The sequence below is a fragment of the Typopeltis vanoorti genome, chromosome 3, assembly GCF_054136105.1.
Source record: "Typopeltis vanoorti isolate ZY-2024b chromosome 3, IOZ_Tvanoo_1.0, whole genome shotgun sequence".
NCBI lineage: Eukaryota > Metazoa > Arthropoda > Arachnida > Uropygi > Thelyphonidae > Typopeltis > Typopeltis vanoorti.
In genome coordinates this window covers 42,925,877-42,947,679 of record NC_143551.1, presented here as the reverse complement: position 1 = coordinate 42,947,679, position 21,803 = coordinate 42,925,877, and the positions used below count along the sequence as shown (strand labels likewise).

The 21,803-nt window shown below is 37.5% G+C and overlaps 1 protein-coding gene across 1 annotated transcript in view; it reads right to left on the bottom strand.

Annotated features, from left to right (window-relative positions):
- Nucleotides 1–21,803, bottom strand: part of LOC150108079 (dynein axonemal heavy chain 3-like) — a 1,881,116-nt gene that overhangs the window by 198,576 nt on the left and 1,660,737 nt on the right. The window contains exon 66 of the mRNA XM_090415945.1: nt 6,661–6,824. Within this exon, the coding sequence (XP_090272071.1) occupies nt 6,661–6,824 (164 nt within the window). The remainder of the gene's footprint in view (nt 1–6,660; nt 6,825–21,803) is intronic.

Here is a 21,803-nt window from a genome sequence, read left to right as displayed (position 1 = left end):
CATAATGTAAAAGCCAGCTCCTAAGAGATGTATATATATTGTTTTTACATTATGAGAAGAGGTCACTACCCAGACCGGTTTCAACCTTTTTTGAGGTCTCATCAGTGAGTAGGTAGACCTGGAATATCAAGATTTTAAGTGAACATGAACTTACATACCTCTACTATCGAATTGCCGAAGTGGTGTACTCCTATATTTAATGTTAATTACTAATTTAATAAGCCAAAAGGCTATTTTACTGGCAAATATGTTAATAGAAAGGGGGATGATAAATCCCCCTGGTAAATTTACACTTGGGCCTGCTGATAGTTTTTTCGGCATGAAACTCTATGGATTTCAATGATTTCGATCCGAGTTTCTTACCCGGCTATTAAAAATATAAAGGGATTTACCATCCCCCTTTCTATTAAATTAAATACATTTTAATGATATGTCATTATATTTAAAAAAAAAATGATTCACATCAAATTTATTTAAATGCAACTCGTTTCTTTTATACCATGCCATTTGAAATGCATTCCACACATCAACTAACTGCACCTCTGCTGGCATAGTATACCATTCATAATTTTTACTCATGGTCTCAAATAATCATTGTACTCTTCCTATCACACTGTTGTTTTTTGCTCTTCTCAATAATTTTCTGATATCCATCCTCACATTCTCCCTATTTCCCAACAAATCGTTTGTTCCTACCACCACCACTAACTCCCTTGCATTGTTTACTTTTCTTGTGTACATGTTCATTCCTCTCTTCTTGAAAATGAACCTTGCGATCTCTCATCCACAACACCTTTAATAATGGAATCTCCATACAAAGTCACTCTTGAAATATTTTTCATCTTTTTCTCAACTGTCTTTCATTTTATTCTTTCACATTCTTCCATTCATATCCACAAATTGTCATGTCATTTTGCATATGTGTCATCTCATTTCTTATCTTAATCATTTCATTCTGCAACTCTTGCATTCCAGCAAGAGCTACACTTTATTTCCTATCACCAAATCGCTTTTGCTTCCTCTATCTTGTTTTTACAATTATGCCTCCACCATTTCTCTTTCACAGTCTGTTCTGTATTCACAATCATATTCTTTTGATTATGTGAAAAAATTTATGTGGGCCTTTTCAACTGAAGGTGAGTTAGCTGATCTCATATGGAGGTAGCAAGGTTTTATCTCCCAGAAACACAGGTTTTTCATCCTGTATACAGGCAAATCAGCCAACAGGACACATGTAATTTACAGACAAAAAGTACTATTGGTGATAGTAGATAGTATTGTGTGTTGATGGTTGTGGTGTTGTAGTGTATAGTTGAAGGATTAAGTAGAAGAGGGGATGAGTTGTGTAGTGGTGTGTTCTCTCATGTTGAGTCCAAGGACTCCATGGAGATGTCATGTGATAATAATAATAATAAATAATATTATTCTCTCACTTATCCTTCTGTCTGATACCATACTCTTTCTTTTCCTTATCACTGCCTTCCACCTAATATTCACTCCTGTTTGACTTTCATTTAACACCTCATATTCCATCAAAATATCTCACTTTCTGTACGTCCAACCCCTCTCACTTCTCTTGTTCAATCTGTTCAGAAACAGATCTTCCACATCCTTCACTACACTCCTGACACTCCATACCACACTTCTACCAATGAACCAGCTTTGATTTTTGCACTACATATCTGGTGGTTCTTGTTCTCACTGCCATTTTCTTCATTATACTGTACAAAGCTTTGATACATAGAAAGTTTTTTACCTTGGGTATATTATATATTAAAGATATCAAGCAATTTTAAATAAAACTTGGTTTTAATCCTATTTCCCAAGGAAGAAAACAGACAAGTAAGTCAAGTTTGTGCCTGCACGTTGTGCCAGTCAGGGCGACTCCGCACATAGAGCAAGTCCAGGCAACTCGTGGTAAAGGTGGAATAAGGTTTGATCACTATCCTTGGTATTTACCCTTAATGCAAAGCACATCCCCTAGCAGAGATGTCTGATGCTATACATTAAAGGCAAGGGCCACTACCCAGACCGGTTTTGACCTGTATTGAGGTCTCATCAGTGGGAGCCAGGCTTAAGAAATGCCAAGGTTTAAGTAATACAGAGCTTATAAATTTTACCAAAACAAGTTGCCACAAGGTGCTTTGACCTTATTAATTAAAAATCTCAGGATGAGAGATAGATGTAGAAAGTCGCCCTGACTTGCACTACGTGCAGGTGCAAACTTGACCTACTTGTCTGTTTGCTTACTTGGGAAATAGGATTAAAACCAAGTTATATTTAAAATTGCTTGGTATCTTTAATATATAACATACCCAAGGTAAAAAACTTTCTACATCTATCTCTCATCCTAAGATTTTTAATTAATAAGGTCAAAGCACCTTGTGGCAACTTGTTTTGGTAAAATTTATAAGCTCTGTATTACTTAAACCTTAGCATTTCTTAAGCTTGGCTCCAACTGATGAGACCTCAATAAAGTTGAAACCGGTCTGGGTAGTGGCCCTTTCCTTTAATGTATAGCATCATAAATCTCTGCTAGGGGATGTGCTTTGCATTAAGGGTAAATACCAAGGATAGTAATCAAAGCTTATTCCACCTTTACCAAGAGTTGCCTGGGCTTGAGCTATGTGCGAAGTCGCCCTGACTTGCACTACATGCAGGCGCAAACTTGACTTACTTGTCTGTTTGCTTACTTAGTAAATAGGATTAAAACCAAGTTTTATTTAAAATTGCTTGGTATCTTTAATATATATATATATATATATATATATTAACTATTATCTAATGACTGAACTCCGAGATTATAAGGAAACAAGTAACTTTAATATATCTACACAACTAGTTTCGTAGGGATGCCGACTTCTTTAGGTGTGATAACACAAAAGTAAATGAAAGACCATAAAAAACATTGTACTTCTACAACAATAGAGCATAAAAAACTGTAGTTATGTTTGAATTGGAGTCCAAGCTGTAACTGTAACTGAGATATTGCTGTTCATGTAGGAAGAGTTGAGGATTATTTCTTTTGATTCAAGGATACGATGTTCTAGTTCATTGTAACTTGTGGTGGATAGTGGTGAGAGGACGCATGCAGGAAGATATATGTATGTGTAGGTTTTCTGAAGATTGAGATTTTTAAAATTTTACAGATACAGATATGTATGTGTAAATGCATGCATCCTCTCACCACTATCCACCACAAAAATTAGGAATCATATACACTCTCACTCATCATACCAGTTCCGTATTATTAGATGAAGAAGAGCTCAAAAATGAACTGAAACATCTTAAAAGGACCTTCATAAATAATGGTTACTCTTCGAAAAGTATTAACAACTACTATACCACTGTCATCAACATACTGATGAGGTTTCTACTAAGCCCAGAGTCTACATCTCCTTACCTTACATCAGTTCCCACTCTCCTAAACTGGCAAGAATTTTGAAGAGGAGGTTCAATATCAAAACGTTTTTCTCCACTTTACCAAATCTCCGGTCAATCCTAAGCCAACCCAAAGAAAATCATCACCATCTTCAGTTTCCAGGTGTCTACTGAATTTTATGCAATTGTGGGAAGCCATATTACAGCCAAACTCAAAAGTCTATCTTTCTGCATCTCAAAGAACACTAGAGAGACATATCATATAACAGAACCTGAGTCAGCACCCTCTCCAGCCATCTTGTTCTCAGTTAACTCCAATGATGAAGGCTGACAATATCAAACAGACTGGAATTTAACATCCAACATACATAAATATTATGATGGACTAGAACGTTGTATCCTTGAATCAAAAGAAATAATCCTTGACTCTTCCCACATGAACAGTAATCTCAGTCACAGTTTGCCAGACTTGCATAGCTCTGCTAGTGAGTATTGGCAAACAAGAGAAGTCACACGCTCTCATGTGCATAACACTAGAACTGTAGCTTGGACTCCAATACTACAGTTTTTTAAGCTCTGTTGTTGTAGAAGTACAATGTTTTTTATGGTCTTTCATTTACTTTTGTGCTATCATACCTGAAGAAGTTGGCATCCCGATGAAACTACTTTAAAGTTACTTGTTTCCTTATAATCTGGGAGTTCAGTCATTAGATAATAGTTAACATGTCTAGAAACCGAGTCAATCTGCTTGCTAATATATATATATATATATGAGACATAAATTTGTAAGGGATTATTATTTTTTAAATATAGAAAAGATTTTTCATAGTAAGCTGTATAAAAGATAGTGTGCACAAGGGATCAAGGAGAAGGTTCTTGGCATGGAGAGGGATGGATCAGTGGAAACATTGCCTGAAAGTGTGGGGGAAACAATTAATTTGTTAAAACACAACTTTATGTGTGTGTGTGTGTGTGATATTAGGAAGCTCCTGCCATCAGCCTTTTGTCTCCATGGACATCCAATATTAATAACAGTAATAAAAGTAGAATGAAGGATCAATTGGATATTGAAAAACACGCTGACAAGTAGGGAGAGTAAAGCTCTTATCCCTCTTGATATAAATTTGATACAACCACATCTGCAAAGGGGAGCAATGTGCAGGTGACCATGATGATGTCATGTCTGTGGAATCCTCCTTCTAAGAAGAGATTAAAAGTACGTGGTTGATAGGCAGAAAAGAAGGATAATAACAGAAACGTTAGTTATTAATGGGTTTTTTATAAGATGCATTTAGAAGAAATGTTTTGAATCCCAGTACAGACAAAACGAGGAATCACTCAAAAAGTTGTATGTGAATGCTTACCAAGGATAGAAGGATTAGTTTTTTTTGGCTTGAGACTGAGAAAAGGCGCCAATGAATAGAATAGGTTATCAGAAGTATTTTTTAGCTTTACAATAAAGAATTTAAGGACTAATATGACAGCTGCTGTGTGACAAATGGTGAACCTTTTGCAATAGTTTGGTTCTTCAAACTCCATAGAAATATCCAGATAGAAGTGATATGATAATAATAACAATATAAACTGAAGGGAAAACATAACATTTTCAAGTAAGTGAGCTAGTAAACTGTAAGGATTGGGAAATCATGTTGAACTGATGATTTAATGCTTACTTCTCAAATAGTCAAAATTTTCATTACATTTAACTTCAGATTTTTTCAATTAAAATTTGATATCTTTATGAAGTTTCTGTAATTACTTTGAAAAATTACTAAATGAAACAAGCAGTGATCACAGTGGTAAAAAAAACACTGACCAGGCATGTAGTCAGGAATACATATCCATACTTGAAGGAGAAAAAGCCATCAAAAGCCTGAAATGTGGAAAGGCAGTACGAGTAGATGATATTCGACCAGAAATGTTCAAGTATGGAGGCATAAAAGTCTTACAGTGGCTGCACTGCATAGTTCAGAAGGCCTGGACAGAGGGATGAATTCCAGATAATAGGGAAATAAAACTGAATGTGAGAATTACAGAGTTATTTCTTTACTGAGTGTTCCTGGTAAGATATATGAAAGTATACTTGAGAAACGGTTGAGAAGGATTGTGGAAGGAAAATGTGGTGAAGAACAAGCTGGATTCAGGCCAAACAGAGGCTGTCAGGATCAAATTTTCACTTTACCACAGGTAGTTGAGAAATCATTTGAATATAACAAAGATCTGTATTTAAGTTTTGTAGATCTGGAAAAGGCATATGAAAAGGTGCCATGAGAGAAGATATTCAAAATGCTACAGTTATATGGTGTCAATGGGGCATTATATCAAGCAATACTTGGTCTTTATTTGAGTTGTAAGTCAGCAGTTAGAATTGAAGTACAGGAAGGTGGTTTAATGTTAAATCTGGTGTGAGACAAAGATGTACATTATCCCCTCTGTTATTCATTATCTATATGGATCACTTTATGAAGGAAAGTGGTATTAAACCTGATATCAAAATTCTCAGCTCTTTGCTTTATTTGATTTGCTTGATGACATTGATGACTTTATTTGCTTGATGACATTGTCATCATACAGGAATGTGTTAGCAGAGCTAATCTCAGATGGTATGCTCACTTAAACAGAATGGAAAGATTAGCAAAACAAGTGTTCTCTGTCAGATTGGTAGGAAAAAGACCGGAAGACCAAGGTATAGGTGGATTGATACAGTAAAAAGTGCCTTAGAAGATAGAAATATAAGATCTGATAATGTTGTAGTCTTGACCGGTAGCAGACTGATTTGGAGGAAAATTGTAGATAGGAAGTTAGTAATGATGTAATTGTTCATGTAGTACTATCATATCCTGTTTACCCTTTGAGGGTATAGATCAGGAATTTGATGATGATGATCTTTCTGAAGTTTTAAAATACTTGTTTGCTTCATAATGTCATTGAGGCAATTTGTATCTCTCCTAACAATTATTCATTTCAGCACACACTGCTCTATACTGCCTATGTAAGTGAGTTGAATCCTTTGTGCAGTAGCAAAACCAACTTTCAAAGTTGATGTCATTGGCTATACAGGATTGACTGCATTGAGAGTGGAGATATATATATATTCTGTCTAAAATTTTCAGAATACTCTAATTATGTTCCTTTCTGAATAATTAAGATAAATATAGCATTTGGTTAAGTACTGTTCCATAAGTTATATACCTTATTTTTATGTGATATACAGAAAAACTGAAAAGATAAACATGAATATTATTTATAATAATTAGAAAAAGTAGACTCTAAGTTTACCTGTAGTTATCATCAGATACAATATTTTGATTATAAAATTTTGAAAGCAGAGAAATAAGCAATCGACGGTCTTTATCATCGGTGACTCGACCTCCATAGTTACATTCACCAGTCAAGTATATCAGTGCATCCAGTGGTAGTTCTTCATAGTCATTCAAGAACATCTAATAATAACTAAATATTAAAACTAGTACATCATTTTTAGAAATAAATCTGCTTTTTAAATAATGAATTAATATGAATTAATAAAGAAGCATATTTACTTAATCATGCAAAAGGCTGAAAATGTTACAGGATTTATTATCATCATTAAATTCCTGATATGTATCCTCAAGGGGTGGATAATTTTTATTGTATCAATCCACCTAAAGGATTTATTGTTTAGGATTTCTTAAAATAAAAACCTATATGTAGTTTCTTCTGAACTAAGGAGTCTTTTCTCTTTCTTTCTCTTTTTTCTTAACTTGATAAATTTCCTGCAGCATTAGAGGCAACCTGACTGTGGCTAAGGTCTTTGAGTTCCATTTTTTATTAAAAATTGGGTCATCTGTTTCCAAATTTTTCTGACAAGAATCAGTTTTTCCTAAAGTCTCTAAGTATTTATAATGTAAATGATATGATAGGATTAGGTTTATTAATATCATCTTTCTCAGTAATGACTTTTTCTGCCATTTCAATAAGTTCTTTAATAGTAAGTGCCTTTCATGAAAGGTCAGCAATTCACCTACATCTTCAGTAAAGACCTAGAGCCACCCAATTTGCAGTATGTACACACACACACACACACATGATGGTACGATGGGCACCTGGTCAGAATGCCACAAGAGAGGCTCACCCAGCAGGCCCTCTTTGCCAAGCCAGAGGATGGGAGGCCATGTGGAAGGCCAAGGACTCGCTGGATAGATTATATCCAAAACCTTCGGTGGATACATCTGAGAGTCCCACCAGAACACCTGAACTTGGTGGCAGAGGAGCATGACCATTGGAAGTCCATCTTGCAGCTGCTGCCCCCACACCCCAATTAGGAAAGGTGGGCATTGAAGATGGATTGATGGATGGATGGATATATATATATATACACATATATTTATGATGTAAAACTCAGTTACTGGATAATAATAATTAATCATGTTGATTCAATTTAATATTAGAAATTATTCATGCTAGTTAAAATATATTATTCTCAAATGTGCATCATGGTTTCAGTCAGCTGACAACCTACTCTTGAAAGATAAGCATCTCAGTTGCCTCTCTTCTAGGGTCCAGCAGTTCAAGTTCATCCTGCCACCAAGTTCATAAAGCCATAACAGAAAATTTATACTAGTTGTAAAAATAGTGGATTATAAATTGAGAGGTCATAAAGCAGGAGTCTACTGTACTTAGTTTCTTGAATTACAAATTAAAAAAACAACTATTATTTAACCTTTAACATACATAATCATAAAACACAATTTAAAATTTTTATTTATAATTGCATATATGTCTTTATTTATTTGTTCATAGTTATTATTTACAATTGTGGTATTTCAATAATATGTATATGTTACAATTACTCCTTTACCAAAATCAATCACCATGAAACTCTTGGTGGGACTCTAAAAGTGGGTTTACAGTGCAAGAAATTAATGAGACTAGGGATCTGAAATGATAATGGACAGGGAGTTGAAGATAAAGGGGACATATCCTTGAGAGCAAGGATTATGAATGATATTCTGGCTGAAATGTGTGAGGAGATGGGAGTACAGTTTGTTAATGTGTGGAATGAGTTTGAGGGACGAAGTGAGCTGTATGGGAGCGATGGACTGCATTTGAGTGGTTATGGTGTGAGTCGCTTGGAGAGACTGCTGCTGGAAGGTAGAGAAGTGAATAGAGAGAATGAATCAGATCGAGAGGGGAGTGATGTGGAAGAGCAGGAGAGTAAGACAGGAGAGATTGAAGGAGTGGAAATGAATGTGGAAGTGAGTGGTATGAGTATAGATAATGAGAGAATGGGTGTGCAAGAGGGGCAGGGAAACGGGGAGGCTCAGGGTGGACAGGGATACACAGCGTGAGAAAGGTGGATGCTCTAAGAGGAGGTGAGAGAATGTGTGGGCAGGAAAGTAATGGGATGATCAGGGATCAAAAGGAAACAGATGGAATTGCAAAGGGTTCTAAAATGAAGAAGCAGAAAGGGAAATGGCCCCAGTCCAGCATGGAGAGATCACATCGAGTGAGTGGTATCAGTGGAACTAGCTGTAGATCCAGAAATGAGTTGTTGTGTTTGTATACCAATGCTAGAAGTATAAGAAAAAAGGCAGATGAAATGGTTGCACTAATTGCGTCTGTGCACCCAGAGATTGTCGGAATAAGTGAGACATGGTTAGATGAGGATGACATCCTGACAGGAATAGAGATGGAAAGGTATGATGTGTTTCGTGAGGATAGAAGGGGTAAAAAGGGAGGGGGAGTGCTATTGATGATAGAGAAAGAGTTATGTCCATACAAAGTAGAGATGCAAGGGGGAAATGGGGCCAGTGGTTTTGAGGCAGTATGGTGTGAGATAGAGGTGAATAGAATCAAATACTTGGTGGGATGTTGTTATAGACCTGGTAATGTGGATGGTGGTGATAGTGAAATGTATGGTCAAATAAGCCAAGCAAATAAGAAAAGGGTGATCATTATGGGTGATTTTAATTATGGCAATATAGACTGGAATGAAGAGATAGCAACTGGAAGTAAAGAAAATGAGTTTCTTGAGTTTTTGAGGGATAACTACCTCAGACAGTATGTAACAGAGGGCACAAGAGGATTAAGGGTCTTGGATTTGGTCATCTCATCGGAGGATGTAATTATCAATGAGGTATCAAATCATCCACCAATTGGTGAAAGTGACCATGAGGTGATTACTTGGGTGGTTGCCAGCAGTGCAAGGACCCCTGTGAAAAAAGGGTATATGTGGAACTACAAGGGGGGTGATTATGAAGAGCTCAGGAGACAGCTTGCAGGTGTAGCATGGAATGAGGAGTTAGCTGGAAAAGAGATCAATGCAGCTTGGGGGATTTTCAAAAAATATTTAGTGGATGCAATGTCTAAATGTATACCACGGGTGAGAAGGTTAAATAAGTTAGGTGTGAGATGGATGAATAAAGAGATTAAGCATGCAATACAGAGAAAAAGGGCATTGTGGAGGCAGCATAAGAGAAGTGGAAGTAACCAATTTCATGAGTTCTACAAAGACCAGGCAAGGAGAGTGACTTGGTGAGAGTAGCTAAAGAGAGGTATGAACAGCAGTTAGCTAATGAAGCTAAAAAGAATCCTAGGGAGTTTTTTCGATATGTAGCCAGCAAAAGAAAGAATGATTATGGAAGGATGACATTGATTGGAGGAAATGGTATAAAGACAGCTGTTGCAGAATGTGTGGTGGAGATACTTAATGAGCAGTTCATAAAGATCTTTCAATCTTGTGAATGTGACTTCATGGAGAGATTAAGAGCAGTTGATGATGGGGAGGAGAGACTGACTGTAAGTGAGCAAGAGGTGTTTGGGGAGTTGAGTAAACTAGATGTAAATAAGGCTGTGGGACTTGATAATATATCACCGCGTATTCTGAAGGAATGTGCCAGAGAGTTGACACCTGCCTTGACATATTTTTTTAATACGAGTCTTGCACTTGGTCAAGTCCCTAAAGAGTGGAAGGAGGGCAAGATTGTGCCACTTCATAAAGGAGGTGGTCGAACTCAAGCATCAAACTATAGGCCTATCTGTGTGTCAGGTGTTGTGGTTAAGTTGTTGGAGAAGCTTGTGAGAACTAGGATCCAGAGTTGGGTTGACAACAATGGTATAATCTTTGATGGACAGCATGGATTTGCTAAAGGGAGGTCGTGTTTTAGTAATCTACTTACTTATTACAATAAAGTGACTGCTTCCTTGGACAGAGGAGAAGGATACACAGTAATATACTTGGATTTCGCAAAAGCTTTTGATAGAGTACCTCATGATAAGTTGACAGTCAAACTAGAGCAGATGGGGTTGGATATTAGATTAGTGCATTGGATTGGAGACTGGCTATCTGATAGGTATCAACAAGTTGTGTATGGGGGTGCAATATCCAGGAAAAGGAAAGTCACTAGTGGAGTGCCTCAGGGATCTGTTTTAGGGCCATTACTATTTAACTTGTATATTAATGATATTGGCGAAGATTTGGATGGAGATATTCAGTTGTTTGCAGATGATGCAAAGTTGGGACGAACCATAAAGAGTAGTGAAGATGTTGTGGCCTTGCAAGAAGACTTGAATAAATTGAGTGATTGGGCAAGCAAATGGGGATGTGAGTTCAATGTTGCAAAATGTAAGGTTTTAAAATTTGGAAAACAAAGATGGGATGCAGAATTTATGCTTGGTGAGAATATATTGTTGGAAGTAGAGGAAATAAGAGATCTGGGAGTGATAGTGGATAAGGATCTAAAATTTAGGGGTCACATCACCAAAATTGTGAAGACAACACAAAGACTTCTGGGAATGATGAGGAGGACACTGACGTGTAGAAGTAGGGAGATTCTTGTTCCATTGTATAAGGCTTTGATTAGGCCACACATGGACTATTGTGCCCAGATTTGGTCACCTGGTTTTCAGAAGGATGAAGAGATGTTGGAAAGGGTCCAAAGGCGACTGACTAAGGTAGTTTCTGACCTCTGGATTGTCGAGTATGAGGAAAGATTGAAAAGATGTAATTTGCAGAGACTAGTGGAGAGAAGGAAGAGGGGAGATATGATAGAGACCTACAAGTTGGTAAGGGGTTGCTATAGGATCAATGGTGGAGAAGTTCTACAGCGAATAGTGGGAGATCAGGGGAGAACCAGAGGTTATCCCTGGAAACTGTATAAAGAGGGTGTGAGTAGGGGAGTGAGAGGCAGGTTTTTTTCGTGCAGAGTTGTGAATGATTGGAATGCCTTGCCTGAGAGTGTGGTGTCTGCAAGGAGTTTGAATGTGTTTAAGACCCGGTATGATGAGATGTGTGTGAGATAAAAGGACCTCCTAGATGAGTCTTTGACTCCATGAGGTCTTGATTAATAATAATAATAATAATAATAATAATAATATATAGCCAAAGCTGACAAAATATCCCAAAGGCCACTTGAATGTTGATAATACTATGATGATCAGGAATAAGGAAGTTATTATCCCTCTTTATAATCCTTGATGACTTACCTGATTGGTCCTTTCAGTTGGAGAAGGAAAGCCAGTTGGTATTGTTAATGTTAAAATCGTGAAGATAACCTCACCATTAGGAAAGTTGGACTTACTTTCAAGAAGAGAAATTTGAAAAGTTCAGAGTGGTTGGTGACATTGGGAGAGTGATATAGACAGCATAGGAATTTGACAGTGGGGCATAGAATTTCAGTCAAAGTAGATTATGAGTGGGAGATTTTAAGTTGAATGCTCAATGGAATGGTATGTCAGAGTGACTATATACACAAATGCCATCCTCGAGCCTAAAGGAGTTGAAGAATGTGTACTTGGGGAATTTAAGATGGGTGGGTAGTGCTTTAAAAAGTTGAAATTTGGGTTTCTGTCAGGAAAAACTGACAGGATTTTGCAGACTGGAGGTGGAAGTGAACACTGTTGAGGTTGGAGCTGAGACCAAGCACATTTGTAAACCGGATCTGGAAGTCACCATGGGGTTATTGACTGAGTGGATCACAGACATTTCCTACAGAATACTTTGTTTTTTTTCAAGTTGGCTATTAGTAATGCTTGACTTCTGCACTAGCATTCCTCTCTTGTAGTTGATGTTCTATGTTTTTTCATAGCTTTGTTATTTTTGTTCCAGCAATCGTTGAAACCAGCATCCTTGTTCACACTGATTGAAGGTAAGGTTGAGCCAGGCTTGTATAAGTGACTAAGGTTGTTCATTGCTGCCATTACTTCTGATACACTTGCTGGTTTGTCACAGGTTTTTCTCATCAGTCACAGGAAGACAGTCTCACCCTTTTTTTTGTTCATAGATCCTAGGCAGGGGCATCTGGTTATTTCTGGCAACTGAAACCAGATTTTTTTTCATTAGTATGGTGATGTCTTCATTCAGTGTTTCATTGCTGTCAGTGTGAAAGTTGAGGTTAATGGTGCTGTATTTTTCTTTTTTAGCCTGATGTGATCACTGTTAATGAAATGAGGTTACAGAACTAGCTGATATTGCTGGTGATTGATTTTTTGTCAAGGCTCTGATTGTGGACCTGTTATAGCTTATCTTTAATTGACTTGATTTTGTGGGAGAGTTTTATTGATACTTTCTCTGCTTACTGAGTTAGGGAAGCACAGTAAGCAGAAGAAAAATTGGTTCAGATGAACAAGAAGTCTATTTGCTGATTCATCAGTTTTTGTGCAGTGAGTATACAACCATTGGCAACAAAAATTCCATAGAAGACTGTTTTGGTGTCTGCGACATTTGAAAGGACTGTTGGATTTATTGGTGCTGGTCAACTACACTGTATTAGCTATGCCTGGAACTCTCTGTCAATGCTGGGCTTTATTGCTGCAATCTTTTTTTTTTTTTTTGAGCTAGGCATTAGCAGGTGCTTACACATGGCTGATAACAAATTAATAAAAAAGACTGTTATGGAACTACTTACAGGCTTTTGCAGTGATATCAAGTCTTTTAAGAATTGCTCTTATGGTTCACTTCATGAAATTTATGTAGGAAATCACTTTTAAAAGGAGAAAATGAGGAGCACATAATCAGGTCAACTTGTTTCAAAGTGCCACAAAAGGTATGAGATATACATATTGAGAAGGGAGAAGTTTAAAGATATCAGGATGGGTTTAAAGGTGGTATTCAACTACTTGCAAATTAAAAACCTCAGAGAATGATGAGGAGTCTAGTGGGTATTGTGGCCATACAGGAAGATTTGAATACATTGCATGAATGGGCAAGTGAGTGGAACTATCAGTTCAATACTGAAGTGTGAGGTTATGAAAGTTGGTGGACAAATATGGGATGCAAAGTATACACTTGGGGGTTGAAATTTTGAAGGAGATGCAGAGAGAGAGAGAGATGACAGATCTGAGATTAGTGTCAGACAGGGACCTAGATTTTAGGAGTCATATTATACAAGTTGGAAAGATAAGTGCTATTTTGAGTGTTAAGTGGCAATATTTCATGAATTTTAGTGTTGTGATATTTATTTTTGATTATGAAGAGTGATTGATTTCTTATGAAGACTGAGTGATTTCTGACTTGATTTCTGAGTGATTTATTAGTTGAAAGTACCTTCTTTAAATATAACACAATTTTGGTACTTACGAGGTCAGCCATGCCGGTGTTGACCAGTGTGACTAGGCAAATGCTACAAAAATCAAGTGGCATTAACGACATAGACTTTTCAAAAATGCAACGTCATGAGTGTAATATGTATGCATGGCTGAGTGTAAGAGATGTGTTTGTGGAGAGAGAGAGAGAGAGAGAGGAAATGAATGGCAGATGAGAGAAAGTATGTATTTGTAGGAAGTGTGATATATTATTAGACCACAAGGCAATGAATGCAAAACAGACTGAAAAGATAAAGATGGTGTGAATGAAAGAAACAGAAATGAAACAAAAGCTAAAACACAAAAATGCAGAAGTGGAAGTTAGCGATAAGGGAAGGAAGTATGAATGAGGAAACAGAAGTAAGGTGCAGCAGAACGAGAGGTAGTGAGACTGCGGGAGTGACAGGAATGCAAATTGTCGGAATGCAAGATTGGATGAAACAGTCATTGAAAATGAAAAATGAAATGAAGAATATGTGGAGTCATGTTAGACATTTAGTGGGAACTAATGAAAGTGTGCAAGAGAATAGAATGAAAGAAAAAAGAGTAAAAGAGATGAAGTGATTCCAGGATAGCTGTATATGGAGATTTCATAGTTAGAGGCTTGTTAATGAGAGAGGCCATAAGATCTGCTATCTAGGAGGGAGAATAAGTAGGATAATTCAGGCATTGAACACGGGGAAGATGTGAGCAAGAGAGTTAGTGGTGAGTGTGGACATAAGGAGCACATGAGGGTGAATATCAGTAGGTTATAGAGAAGAGTAAGAGATAACAGTGTAGTGGGAAAGGTTGTCAGTGTGTTGCCGAGGTATGACAATGATGAGTTGTGACAGACAGCTAAAATCATGAATGGTATGCTAGCAGAGCTATATAAGGAGAAGGTAGTACAGTTTGTGGTTTTATAGCATGCGTTTGAGGGGAAAATGAAATTATACAATCATGATAGGTTGCATTTGAATGGCTTTTCACTCACTCCAAAGCTGGAAAACGTGTTGATAAATGGAAGCACTGTGTGTGTGTAAATACCATGTGTGATGCGTGCAAAAGATGAAGTCAAAAATCAGGAGAGTGGTATTGAAGAGACAGAAGCGCTTGGTAGTGAAAACAGTAGTGGTGCAAGAGATGAAGAGAGATTGATGATGAAAAAGTTTATTTTTCACTTGGTTAGAGTATAATAAATTTAGTTTAATCCTTTATCCAAGTGTGAGCAAACAATGTTTGCGCCTGAAAGTATCTTCAGAACTGGGGTAAGGTGGTACAACACCAGGGCACTCCTTGCAAAGGTGAAGCAAGCTACCAACACTCCTATCTCAGTATCTCCCATAATGCAAAACACATCTCCTTGTGGATATGTCTAATGTTATGCATTAAGGAAAGGGCCACAACCCAGACTAGTTTCGACCATTATTGAGGTCTCTTCAGTGGGAGCCAGGCCCAAGTGGAGATACCAGGCAGAAGCATTAGCAGGTCATCTCTACCTGAGAGTGCCCTGGTGTTGTACCACCTTACCCCAGTCCTGAAGATACTTTCAGGTGCAAACATTGTTTGCTCACACTTGGATAAAGGATTAAACTAAATTTATTATACTCTAACCAAGTGAAAAATAAACTTTCAACATCTTTCTCTAAATCCAGAGCAATTTATTAAAAAAGGGTGGCACACCATTTGGCAACTCCTATAGGTAGAGATGACCTGCTAATGCTTCTGCCTGGTATCTCCACTTGGGCCTGGCTCCCACTGAAGAGACCTCAATAAAGGTCGAAACTAGTCTGGGTTGTGGCCTTTCCCTTAATGCATGACATTAGACATATCCGCAAGGAGATGTGTTTTGCATTATGGGAGATACTGAGATAGGATTGTTGGTAGCTTGCTCCACCTTTGCAAGGAGTGCCCTGGTGTTGTACCACCTTACCCCAGTCCTGAAGATACTTTCAGGCGCAAACATTGTTTGCTCACACTTGGGTAAAGGATTAAACTAAATTTATTATAGATGAAGAGAGATTGGGAATGCAAGATGAACAGGGAAATGGGGAGGGGCCTAGATGGACAAGGAGACACAGCATAGGGAGAGTGGATGTTGACTGTGTATGAAGATGGAGTATATGTATGGCAGTGAATATATGAAGATGGGATATATGGGTGGGGAAGTTGAGACTGAGCAGTATATCTGGTAAGTGGTGATAAAGGTGATTGGGAAGGTGTGGTGGAGGAATCACAACTAAAAAGTGGCTTGGATAGGACTGGTTATAGACCTAAAAATGAATTACTATGTTTGTTTACAAATTCTAGAAGTATCAGAAATAAGGTAGAGGAAATGGTTTCACTGATTGGGTTTATTTACCACAAAATTATTGGAATAAGTGAAACATGGTTGAATGAAGATGATATTCTAATGGGAATAGAATTGGAAGGATACAGTATTTTTCAGGAGTATAGAAAGGACAGGAAGGGAGCAGAAGTGCTGCTGATGATAGTAGGAGAATTATGTTCATATAAGGTAGACATGAAATAGGGAAATAGTAGCAAAGGTTATGAGGCAAAATGGTGTAACGTGGAGGTTGAGAGAAAGACATATTTAGTTGGATGTTGCTATAGGCTGGGAATGTGAAGGTGAAGAAATGTATAAGCAACATGGATTACTGAACAAAGGAAGGATAATTATATGGGTGATTTTAGTTATGGCGATATAGATTGGAAAGGAGAGATAGCATTTGGGAATAAGGAAAACGAATTTCTTGAGTTCTTGAAAGATAACTATCTCAGGCAGCATGTAAAGGAGGGCACGTGAGGATCGAGAGTTATAGATCTGATCATTTCATCAGAGTATGTAATTGTGAGAGGGGTTTCACACTTTTCTCCAGTTGGTGAAAGTGATCATGAAGTAATCACTGTGTTGTGGCTAGTAATATGCAGACTTTTGTGAGGAGGATATATGTGAAATTATAAGGCTATTGATTATGACAAGCTTAGGAGAGAGCGTGGAGCTATAACATAGGATGAGGAGTTGAGCAGTAAGGAAATATGTTGCTTGGGAACTGACAAAGAAATGCATAACAGGATCAATGTATTAATGAATTTTGAAGGCCAAAAGGCTGAATAAGTTAGGGATAAAATGGATGAATGAGGAGTTCAAGCATGAAATCTGGAAGAAGAAAGACTTTGGAGGTAGTACAAGATGTATAATGTTAATAATCAGTTACATGAAGAGCATAAAGAACAAGCCAGTAGAATGGCTCAGTTAGTAAGGAAAACAAAAGTGCAGTATGAGCAGAAATTGGCAAATCAGGTAAAAAAAACCCTATAGAATTTTTTACATATAAGGAAGAATGATCGTGGTAGGATGATGTACATCATCATCAAATTCCTGACATTTACCCTCGAGGGGGGGTACAGGATATGATAGTACTACATGAAAAATTTACATCATTACTAACTTCCTATCTACAATTTTCCTCCAAATCAGTCTATTACTTGTCAAGACTCCAACATTATCAGATCTTATATTTCTATCGTCTAAGGCACTTTGTACCGTATCAATATATCTATATCTTGGTCTTCTTCTAGGTCGTTTTCCTGGCAACCTGGCAGAGAACACTTGTTTTGCTAATCTTTCCTCGCCCATTCTGTTTGAGTGACCATACCACCTGAGATTAGCTCTGCTAACGCATTCCTGGATGCTGACAATGTCAAGTTCTTTCCTAATATCCTCGTTTTTAATATGATATTGCCATTGATGCCATCTGTTCACACCTCTAATTTTTCTCAGGACACTCATATCTGCTGTGTCTAGCCTTTGGTCAAGTGTTTTACTTCTGACCCAGCTCTCAGATCCATAAGTTAAAACTGGTTTGAACACTGTCTTATATAAGCTAATTTTTAGTGTTCCGACTAATTTCTCTCTTATTCAACATGAATTTATTCAATTCACTTCCTACCATACCAGCTTAGTTGATTCTGTTGTCTATTTCCATATTTAATTGACCATCTTCACTAAAAATCGTGAATAAGTAGCTGAAATGTTTTACTTGTTCCACACGTTCTCCGTTCACAACGCAGTTGACATTTTCAACGATTCTACCTATCTTCATTGTCTGTCTTTTTATTGCAGACCTTCATACCAAATCTATTACAACAGTTATTCAATTTAATCAGGGAATCTTGCAAACTTGTAGCAGATTTATTTATAAATATAACATCGTCTGCATAAAGCAAAGAGCTGACATTAACATCTCCAATTTTGATATGTTTAATACCACTTTCCTTCATAATGTGATCCATATAGATCATGAATAACAGAGGGGATAATGTACATCCATGTCTCACACCAGATTTAACATTAAACCATCTTCCTGTACTTCCTTCAATTCTAACTGCTGACTTACAACTCAAATAAAGACTAAGTATTCTTGATATAATGCCCCATTGACACCATATAACTGTAGCGTATTGAATAGCTTCTCTCTTGGCACCTGGTCATATATGCCTTTTCCAGATCGACAAAACTTAAATTATTATTATTATTATTATTCAGGCCTCCATGGAGTCAAAAGACTCATCATGGGAGGTCCTTTCTAAGAAACTGAAGTCTATCAAGTCTCATCGAGGGAGGTCCCTCCTAGGAAACACACAGTCTATCATACCACTGCTTAAATGCACTGACCGTTCTCACCCTCACCACTGCATCAGGCAATGCATTCCATGGTTCAACCACCCTCTATGCAAAGCAACCACTCCTCACCCTCTTTCTCACAGTTTCCTTTTGTAACTTCCAGGGCGCCTTGTCATCACTCCTTCCCGTTGTTCAACCAAGCGAAAGAACTCCCCAGTGTCAACCCTGTAACCACCTCTCAACAGTTAAAAAGTCTCAATCATATCACCCCTCCTTCTTCTATCCACCAAACTCTGCACTCCACACTCCCTAAGCCGATCCTCATAACTAACATTGTACAGTCCCGACACCATCTTTGTTATCTGCAGATATATTGCAGACTACCTCACCACATGCCTCTCTGGCTGAATCAATCAGGGTTTTCTTCAAGGCTTGCCACTGAATCTCCAAGGTTTGGTTCCTGTTCTCAAGCTCTTTCATTTTTTCTTCAATAATCTTTGTGTATTTTATTCTACAGCGAATAAAAGTTGAGAAGCTCTCAGATATGACATCTGAGAGCTTCTCAACTTTTATTCGCTTTAAAACTTTCTTACATGTTATTCTTTTCAATATGAAATTCAATTTTATCCTGCTCAAGACTGAATAGTGATCACTTCCAATTTCAAATTCTCAGTACACTCTGGTGTCCTGCACCAGGGAGAAAACATCACTATCAACAATGACATAGTCAATGAGACTTTTCCTATTCCTTGGCTCTTCTCTCGATGTGAATTTGTGCACATTTTTATGTTGGAACATGGTGTTAGTAATATTCTGTCTATGTCCTGAGCAGAAATCCAAGGTATTGCCATTATTATTAGCTTTGCTCTTTTCTCCGAATTTTCCCGAAATATTTTTGTATGTCTGACAATCATTTCCTACTCTGCTATTTAGATCTCCAACAAGGACCAACTTTTCCTTTTTCATTGCGTCAGTTGCTTTCTCTAAAGCATCGAAATATTCCTCCACTTCTACTTTAGTAGAACCTTCTGTGGGACCATAAGTACAAATAAGTCTCATTGTCCAAGTCCCCATTCTGATATTTGCCCACATCACTCTACTTGAGACTGCCTGCCATTCAAGAAGATTAGCCTCGTATTTAGTGTTGAATACTATGGCTACTCCTTCTTTTCAATGTTTGTCATTGCTTGAATATAACATTTTGTATTTATTGCTCAGAAAGATCTCACCAGTTTTTGTCTTTTTTTTTTTATTTCAGTCACCACTATTATGTCAATCTGGTACTTATCTAATTCCTCAGCTAGTTCCATTTCTTTGCCATTCAGGCTTCTTATGTTGATGGCATCGATCTTTAACTTTGGTGATGTTGAGTTGGGGGTGTACTTTCAGATTTGTTCCAGTAGCTAACTTTTCGCTGTTTGCCCTTGTTCTCTTGCAAAAACAATGAGGGCCTTGTTTAACCGGGCGTTGCCCCTGCCAGCATGAAATTTTGTCATGTTGTACCATCATTTTGTATATTGGTTTAAGCCAGTAAAAATATAATTTGGTTGGCAAAATCCCAAATTGTCAGCCCATCCTCCTTAGTTCAGTATCCAGGTACATACCCAATGGGGTGCACCAAGAGAAGGTGAGGACTGGACATTAGATCAGAAGCCCTGGTCGGTTCTCCACATTCCTTTAATGACTATGTGGAGGTTTCCTTTCAGTTATACAGCTTTGACCCTTAAGCACCCCTAGGATGATGTTAAAGGATGAAAATGGTAGAATGGTAGCTGCTGCAGAAGACATTGTTGAGATATTCAGTGATCAATTTATAAGGATGTTTCATCCTAGTCAGGGTGGAATCATGAAGAACTTAAGTGTAGAGGACAAAGGAGAGGATGGCACAATTGTGAGTGAGCAGGAGATATTTTGAGGAAATAAATAACCTTGATGTCAGTAAGATTATAGTATTTGATGACATATCACCATGCATGTTAAGGGAATCTTCCAAAGAACTGGCAGTAGCATTGGCATGCCAGTTTAATAGGAATCTTAAAACAGTGCAGGTTCAAGGGAGTGGAAGAAGTGTAAAATTGTTCCACTGCATAATGGTGGTGATAAGGCTGCAGCTTCAAATTATAGACACAGTAATTCATATGAGACCTGCATTTGACTCTTCTTTTGACTGCATTTGACTTTTTCTGCATTTGAAGCTCTCTTGCATCATTGCCATAATCTGTTGTGATGCCGTCATAACTTCTGCAATGTGAACTCTGAACTTTGGGTTCTTGTTCACCTTCATAACTCTTGAATTTCTTCATTTCCTTCATCTCCTTCAAAATTTCACCATTAAGTTTATTTCTGCATCAATTTCCTCATTGGTGGCATTTTCATAGCACCGATGCATGCAAGGAAAATGGCAGCCAAGGTTTCCTTGTTCGCTGAGTTCAGCATGAAGCATTTCATACTATGTAGTATGTGCATTCTATATACTCATTACTAAGAGTGAAAGGTTTATTGTACAAAACTGAGAGTGAAGAGAGACAGTGTCCAGAAATGTTTAAGCGTGCGAGTGCAAGAAATGCGAGTCGTATGTAAAGCGGACAAACAAAGCAACTAGCATTAATGATAAATTATATACTTAGTTAATCCTTTATCCAAGTGTAAGCAAACAAACAAAGTTTGTACCTGAAATATTATCAGGATAGGGCAACTCATGGCATAACTTCTCATCACTTGCCTTAGTATCCTATAATGCAAAACACATCTCCTTGTGGACATGAATAATGCTATGCATTATGGGAAGGGTCACTACCCAGACTGGTTTCAACCATTATTCAGGTCTCTTCAGTGGGAGCTAGACCCAGAGGTGATACCAAGGTTGAAGTAATGCAGAAGTCATACTTTCTTATATGAGTTGCCAAAAAGTGTCTCATCTTATTATTGAAATCCTCCAGATTAGAGAAAGATGTTGGAAGTTTTTTTGTTTTTTCCACTTGGTTATACAAGAAATGTGGAAGGTGGTGATGAAGAAATATATGAACAACTTGGATTAGTGATCATAGGAAGAGTAATTATTATGGGTGATTTTAATTATGGCGATATAGATTGGAATGAAGAGATAGTATTTGGGAATAAGGAAAGTGAATTTCTCGAGTTCTTGAGAGATAACTATCTCAGGCAGCATGTAAAGAAAGGCATATGAGGATCAAGAGTTCTAGATCTCATCATTTCATCAGAGGATGTAATTGTTAGAGGGGGTTTCACA